The following is an 8,313-nucleotide window of genomic DNA, read 5'->3' as shown; positions in this document are numbered from 1 at the left end:
CAGAATAGTTAGCAGCTCCTCCACGCAGACTGTGTCCATCACAAAACAGAAACTCGGACGCAGGAGGATGATGGAAACACTGCCACTGCTTTGGATAGGGACTGTGTCTCTTCTGTGTCATTCTGCCTTCTTAACCCAATACCTCCAGGCTGGTATAAAAGTAAAATGAGAAGTATTAATAATATATATATATATAGGTATGTATGCATATCTATGTATGAATTGCTCTCTACAGCTACCAGAGAAGAGGTTCTAATGGAAGTAGGGGCCAGTTTCTACTATGACTGCAGTGACAGGACCAGAGGAAATGGCCTAAAACTGAGACAGGGGAGATTCAGATCTGTGGAGGGATGGAATGTAAGAGAATAGTGCAGAAGGCAATCTCACCCCTGAGGAGTTGCAGCTGTACTAATCACCAAAGATGAGGAACAGGCCTGCCCTTAATAGGCCACAGCTGTGTCCAATAAGAAGATGAGTGCTACAAAAGAGTGGGTTAGCTGGGTGAGGAGTTGTTGGCTGTGCTGTGAAGGAGTCAGTGCTGCGAGGAGGTGCCCATGAGATACCACCAAGAAGGTACGGGACTTTTGCAATACGATGACAACACAGATCAGGTATTAGGAAATTATTTTCGCTGTTAAGATGGGCAAGTGTAGGAATAGGTTGCTTGGGGAGGTGATGGAGTTCCCATCCCTGGGGGTGTTTTAAGAGGTGGTTTGGATTTTTGGACTGGGTGATCATAAAGGTCTCTTCCAAACCTGATGATTCTACGATTCTATGTAATAATACATGTTTACATATGAGAGTCAGTGCTCTAATTATAGAAAAAAGCCATTAGAAATAGATGAACCACTTTTCACCTGTCAAACAGCAGCTCGAGGTAAGGAATCGGAATTTTTAATAAAGCCACTTGTTGGAAATCGGCATCCTAGGCCAAACAGGTGAGGGACCCGCCCCGTGATCAGATCCTGAACATTCAGGATGCAGAGAAGACAGGATTGCACGATGAGGACACAAGCTCTCCCGTCCTCCGTGTGCGCAGCCCGGGGCCGCCGTTACCGCAGCCCCACGGGACGTTCCCGTTCCCGGCGGGGCGGGGCCCGGCGCGAGCGGCTGACTCACCGCAGACGGGCGCAGCTCCCGCCAACCGGGAGGCGCCGCCGCGGCCGCGCGGGCGCGGATTGGCCGGGGCGGGCGGGCGGGGGCGGGGCCGGCGGTGGCGGGACGGTTCGGACGGCGCGGACGTTGCCGCGCTCCGCCAGCCGCGGCCGTTGGGAGCGCGCGGCGCGGGCGTGGCGGGATTTAGGAGCTTCTCCTGGGTAAATCCTGCGCTGCGCTGAGGCCGCGGCTTTAGCGCTCAGCCCTGCTCCTCCCCCCGCGGCGCCCTGCTGGCCGAGCCCAGCTAAGCCGCGCTAATCGCGGGCGCCCAGCTCGGCCGGGGCCGCCGGGCCTGGGCCCGATCGCGGCCGGCGCTGCCCCCTGCCCATGTCCCTGCCTCGCCCGTGCGCGGCCATGGAGCCGCCGCGGCCGCGCTACTGCGCCCCGTCCCCGCCGCCGGGTCGCGGCGGGCGGGAGAACAAGGGGCTCCGTCGGAAGGGCCCGCCGGGCACCGGGAGCGCCGGGGGCCCCGAGGAGGCGGCGGACAGCAGGAAGCCCAAATTCGTAAGTACGAGCCGGTCCCGCGGCGGGGGTGCCTGAGGAGTGGGGCCTGGCGGGCCTGTGCCGAGGGGGCCCGGCCGGGCGGTGACAGCCCCGTCTCCCCCTCGCCGTCCCCTCCGGGGCCAGTCACTGCCTGGGGCCCGCCGAGACCGGGCACTGAGTGGGAATCCGTGGCACAGTCAAGTTCAGCTGGGCTTCCAAGGCTGACCCCGCCTAGTCCAGCTTGCCTCTTGCTTGCCCGTTTGAAAGGACGCAGCAAGTTTTCAGCTCTCTCCCGAGTGCTTCATCACAAAGGTTCATTGCCTTTGCTTGCTGCGTGCCAGCTATGGTTGCAAGGGGAATAGACCAGACTTCCACTCTTAATGTGTGTGTAAACGGTGTTACATCTAATAGGACTGCGGAGTTTGTTTTGTTGTTATTGTGGGTTTTTTTTGTGGTTTTGTGGTTTTTTTTTTAACTTGAGTGATATGAACTCTACAGTGTAAAAACTGTCTTTGAATTTAAAGGACTTAGTACAGTTCTCTTCCGTAGGCCTGCTTTTACAAGCTTTTGGCTAGCACACCAAGAAATTGGGAAACTCAAGGTGGCTTGTCACAAGAGAATGTGTCTGCAAGATGTGCTCTAACCAAAGTGTACCCAGAAATAACCCGTTTTTGTTTGGACATGATGAAAATTCCAAGCATTAGAGTTGAGACCAGCGTATATTCTACAGGCCTTGTATCCAGTTGGGTTGGAAAACACCTCTGAAATCATCGAATCTAATCTGTGACTGACCACCACCATGCCAACTAGACCATGGCACCAAGTGCTGTGTTGAGTCTTTCCTTAAACACTCTCAGGGATGGTGACTCCACCACCTCCCAGGGCAGCCCATTCCAATGTCTCATCACCCTTTCTGTGAAGAAATTCCTCATTATGTCCAGCCTAAACATCCTGTGGTGTAGTTTGAGACTGTGTCCTCTTATCCTGTCGCTTGTTGTCAGGGAGAAGGGGCTGATCCCACCTGGATACAACCTCATTTCAGGGAGTATCTGCTGCATGCAGAAGAAATCACCCTGTGCTCATATTTAGGTGATGCATGTTGATCTTTGTTCAGCTGTCCCTGATCCCACCTGCTCTAAACTGTATTTGTTACATAATTACAAAAGAGATGCTATAACGCTTATATTAGACACTTGATTCTAAGGTGAATTTATGAAATGTTCAGTACTTGAGTGCCTGGCACTGGTGCACAGGTTCAAAAAAGTTAGCCAATAAACGGTATCAAACAGGCTGGCCAGACCTGTTCTGGAAGGTCACACCTTGCTCCTGGAATATTCCTGTTTGCTGCAATCTTTTTGTATTGTGGCTGCAGAGGCTACTGTTTGCACCATGTTCCTGTGCCTTTTTCTGCATGTGAGAATGGGCATAAATGAAAGTGACCAAGAGCTATTTGCTTGGCTTCGTAAGTGGCTGTGTATCTATCCACTGGGGACACATGTGTTTTAGTCAGGCAGGTGACATGGCCCCTCACCCGATGAGGCTTTCAAAAGGGCTCATGATTGTTCCTGTACTCTGAGTTAGATGTACAGGAGAAATTGCAGCATGATATTCTCAAGAGGTCAAAACATCAAAAAAGACTTTACTGGCAACCTCAGACAATCAAAGATCTTTGGCAAAAGGTTTAGTGCAACATTCAATCAACATAAAATTCATCTCTAAGCATTAACTTAGCCCATTCGACTTGGCAGACTTTAGGCCCTATTAAGTTACTCAGAAATTCTAAGAAGTGGGAATTAAATGAAAAAGGAGAGGACAACAAAAAAGACATAAAAAAGGACACGTATAGCTGCCAGCTGCTGGGTTCCAGCAGTGCTCAGCTGACAGAAGTTCCAAGAGGAGGTAGGGTGAAAACATGTGCTTGCCTTGGGTTCGGCTTTAAATACCCCTTGGCCTTCTGGGGCCCCTCCCCCAGGTGGGACTTCTGTTTGCTTGGCCACTCAGGAGCTGGGTTAGGGGCTCCAGAGGCCAGGTGTGGAGCATTGCCTCCTCTGTGCCAGGAATTGGCAGCCAGTGTGGGGTGCTGGGATACTCCAGGAGTGGGGTGTGTGTGCAGAGCAGGGCATCACCTCACCAAGGCAAGGGCCAACCAGCCCCTTGCTCCACACACACGTATCCCAAAATGTCTCATGACCCCAGATCTTCCCAGTCACTCACAGCATGCTTTAGTATATGATCTGTGAGGAGAATGCCACGTGGTCTGGCCACTGTAAAAGATTGGATGGTGTTGCTGTATGAGTTGAGGGTTGGATTATTCCTTTTGTGAGAGTCATTGATTTTTGTGTGTTTGTGACTGACAAGAGCTCTGGGTCAAGAGGTTTCACTTACTACCAGTACTTCAATTGCCAAGTTCTTATGCAGATATCACAATGTTTTTCATCTTTTCCTATAATTATGTGCTAAAACAGAAGTGGTGTGTTGCCATCACGTTCAGTTTTGCTAATCATGTGTTAAAATGGCAGTACAATAGTTTATAGGGAGAAGAATGTGGATAGATATGTGATAAAAGCCATTGAGACTTTTTTCTTAGATGAAATCTCATCTTTTCAGTGAAAGAAGGCCTTTTCTCTGGTGCAGGTGAGCCTTTAGGGCATTTGTCTAGGACTGCCAGGCTCTGCAAGGGTGATTTTGATAATGTTTCAATATAGGTATCAGCTGACTGTTTTTTTAAGGTCATGGTGTTGAGGTCACAGCTACAGAAAATAAAGGGGGCTGAATTTGGGGTTCTGACTCAGGTTTATAGGGAATATAATAATCTTGTAGGTAGGTGTGAATTTTGATTTTTTTTTTTTTTTTTTGCTTCTTCCTGTTCCCCTGCCCAGTTTCTCTTTAAGCAGGGATAGGTGAGAATGTCCTTAATTCATGAAAATGCTTTGTCAAACTGCAATTTTCAAAAGCACCATAGTCCTAAAGATAGTCCTATTTTTCGTCTTTAAATAATGTCTTAAACAAAGATTTTATCCTTGGATGTTGATAGGGACTGAAGACTTATGGATTGAACATGGATTGTATTCTAGGTGTGCCATAAACTCACTGGCTGACCTTATTGTCTCTACAACTGCCTGGAAGGAGGCTGTAGTGAGGTGGAGGTCAGTGTCCTCTCCTTGGTAACAAGTGACAGAACAAGAGGAAAGGGCCTCAAGTTGCACCAGAGTAGGTTTAGATTGGATATTAAGTACACTTTCTTCACTGAAAGGGTGGTCAGGCACTGAAAGAGGCTGCCCAGAGAAGCAGTTGAGTCACCATCTCCTAAGGTGTTGAAAAGATGTGTAGGTGTGGCACTTTAGGATGTGGTTTAGTGATGGACTTGGCAGTGTTTGGTTTATGGTTGGGACTTGATGATCTTAGAGGTATTTTCCAACTTGACTTCTTTGCATCTAACTCTTTCTGTAATACATCTTCAATGTAATTTTAATAGTTATATTAGTTTTGTGTCTGAATGTGTAAAGCCTGGCTCTCATGCCTTTGGGCTCTCTGTAATCCAGTTTTAGATTTAGTTTATGCCCCTTTCTCTGTTTGGGGTATTTAGAGTGCCATGCCTCATGTTACCTCAGTTTTATTTCTATCTGTGTACATTTGTCAGATTAAAGTAGCTGTTAGATTTATTGACCTCAAGTAATACAGATTATGTGAATGTAATATTTCTTAGTGTTCAAGGCTTGAAAATAAGTTCCGGGTTGGACCCTTCCAGTCAATGCAACATATTGATCTGTCATAGCAGATATGCTAATCTGGAAAATAATTTGATTCCCTGACAAACCTTGAGGTGAAGTTGGATTGCTTATTGACAAAGGTGACATCATTAACATGCATCTCGTCTTTTTTCTCCTTTCTAAAGAAAATTCTCTTTTTAAATGAGGAAAATACAGTTTTTAAAAACCCACTGCATATGAGGGGTGGAGGGGGGGAGAAAGAGGCATTGGAATCAGCCACTATAACTGTTTAGCCCTGTCAAATGAGGCCTTGATGGACTCTTTTTGAATAAACTAGCTTCTCAAAAGAAGTGAATGAGTTTCAAGTCTCAGTTGTCTTGGTTCTTTTGCAGAATAATTTTAGATACTTTTTTTGAAAGAGTGATGGTTCATTTTGAGGCACATACCAGCATGACTTTGTTCAACAGGTCCAAATTTTTAGAGGAGTGGGACTTCTAAAAGGGTAAAAGAATTTCTGTGGTACTTCAGCTTATTGAAAGCTCATCCCTAAACCCCTTGTGGGATCTTGTGAAAAGAGGAAATCTACACGATGGCAGATATTTCACCTGTTCTCTATGTATACATTGATTGAGCAAAAAACTTCTGAAATCTGCTAGGGCAAGGTGGGGCAAAAAGCAATTGTTTGCCACTTGCTCTCCTTGATTCCCTCCCACCTTATTAATGTTTGAAAAACATTACAGTGCGTGCTGTGTTATGTGACTTCCAGCTGCACTTTGCAGATACTACGTATTGTAGAGAGTGGTCCTCAAGAGATCAACTTCAATTTCTAGCTCAAATTAGAGGTGTTTCTATTAATTTCAGTATAGTGTTGACCTGACTTCAGTGCCTTTCAGGTTATGTTTTTGATTAAGTTCTTTATGAAATTTATGAGTCAAGAAGGGTTTGTTTACACCAATCTGTTAAAAATAGACAAATTAACAGTTGCATTTAACAGTGTCTATAAATCAAAGAAAGATGTAGTTAAGAGGAAAAGCACTTCCATTTCTCTGGCATAGAGTAGAAAGGTAAGACCAATCTGTGTCAATATCTTTAATTACAAAGTGACTGAATTATTGCTGCAGTTATGCTGCAGTGTAAGACCTTGAATCTAAATTAGTCTTTTAAAGAAATGATTGCTGAACAGATGTTACCTAAAGCACTTTATCGCAGCTTTGTAAAATTGTAAATTCTTCATGCTGTTATTTTTGTTGGCATGAATTAACACTGTGGGTTATGATACTAAATTTTAGTGCTGTGTTCTAGCACTTTGTTATATGATCTTACCTGTAAGCACCAATTTTGAGTTTAACTCATCAATGCCTAAAGAATATCACTGTGTAGAACCTGTCATGTTAAGGTAGTTTTGCTCCTGATTGCTTTTCAGACTGCTTTTCAAGCAATAGAGACAGAGTGTATGATAAAGCCATTATCTAAATGCTGAAGTAGTATATTGGAAATTAAAAGCAAGAAATGGTGTGCAGTTTGTAAGTTGCATTTTCAGACTGAGGTAGCAAAATTACTAAGGGAATATTGTTACAAAGGAGATCCTAAAGTGATAGCATTTTCTGTAATCATCCAATTAACTTTTCTCTGAGTCTACAGGTTTCCTTCAGCCCTTGATTTGTTCTTCTACTTGTGTTTCTGCTGGAGAATATCCTTTGGGGGGAAAAAAACCAGCTAATGTTGAATCTTTTTTGGGTGATAATATTAATGGCAATGCATTCTTGCTCACTTTCAAATTTACAAAGGTGCAGAGGGGATTATGTGATTATATGAACATCCCTAGTCTTCGTTTGTCTTGTTTCAGTGTTCATATTTTGTTGGTCTTTCTGTTATACTAACAATGCCCATCCCTGCCAGGCATGATCTGAGTTTAAGTACCAAACAATCTGCGTTTAAACTATCTGCTTTCATTCAGAAAGTTAGATGAGCAACATCACTTTGTGCTTGTGCCATGGTGAAAAGACCACTTGTGGAGAATGTAGATGCTGCTCCTTTTGGTGGAGTGCCAAAACTCTTAGATGATACAGGCTATACTCAGTATGGTACTAGGCTAGTCTTCACTGGTTCCAGGCCACACTGCCCTGTAGTACTGGTGGAAAAGCTGAAGACATGGGATCAGAGTCCAATGTGAGATGTCATTCTCCTGAATTCTGATCCTGTTTGCCTGAACTGCTTGTACCACACCTAGAGAGAATTTTGTCCATAAATATGCATATGTAAAGACAGGGAAATAGATGTAATGACACAAAAGATCGGACTAGTACTGTTGATCCAATTAAGTAGGATTTGTCATTGCTTTGCTTCACTGTCTCTACCTGGATTTGACTGAGGTAATTATATAGGCAATCCCTCAAGTTATTACATTCTATCTAGCAGATGAACTTCAAGTATGTACTGCTGTTTGGATGTGCAATATAGATCATAATCATCTTGTGTATTGATACATGGGCAACAAGATAATGTTGCCCCATCACCCTCCCTGGTTCGCCCCTCCTCCCTTCCTTGCTTTTGATGCCGAGGCAACGAGATAATGCCGGAGCTGTGCAAAAAGCTGTAGCTATGCGGAAAGAAGTAGTTACTTTGTAACAGGGTGTGTGAATGAAGCATTTTTTGGAAATTAGCAAATTTAGCAGAGCAAGCGAACTGCAAAAAGCTAACCACTGGCTGTTTGAGCAGACAAGCTTAAAGAGCATGTGCAGAGACAGAGGTGAAAAGTTCACACCCGAGGAAGACTTCTGAGCCTTCATCCAAAACGACCACCAGGAGGCTGATGACCACCTTGTTCAGAAATCACGTATGTGCTACAAGAGCTTATGTAATCATTAGGAAATTTGAAATTAGAAATTAGAATATGGTAATTAGAAAATATGTTACAATGTGAAGGTTAGGAAAGTATAATATGCACATTAAGTAGAAAAAGTAT

At 44.9% G+C, this 8,313-nt stretch overlaps 1 protein-coding gene across 1 annotated transcript in view; it reads left to right on the top strand.

Moving 5' to 3' along the window:
* The first annotated feature begins 1,298 nt into the window (after nt 1–1,298).
* The window catches only part of DIAPH3 (diaphanous related formin 3), a 212,171-nt gene continuing 205,156 nt past the window's right edge, over nt 1,299–8,313 (top strand). The window contains exon 1 of the mRNA XM_071448410.1: nt 1,299–1,659. Coding sequence (XP_071304511.1) covers nt 1,483–1,659 — 177 coding nt within the window. The 5' untranslated portion in view covers nt 1,299–1,482. The remainder of the gene's footprint in view (nt 1,660–8,313) is intronic.

Source organism: Agelaius tricolor, unplaced genomic scaffold (genome assembly GCF_023055355.1).
Source record: "Agelaius tricolor isolate 1412-34295 unplaced genomic scaffold, bAgeTri1.0.p SCAF_26, whole genome shotgun sequence".
Lineage (NCBI taxonomy): Eukaryota > Metazoa > Chordata > Aves > Passeriformes > Icteridae > Agelaius > Agelaius tricolor.
This window is presented reverse-complemented; position numbering and strand designations above follow the sequence as displayed.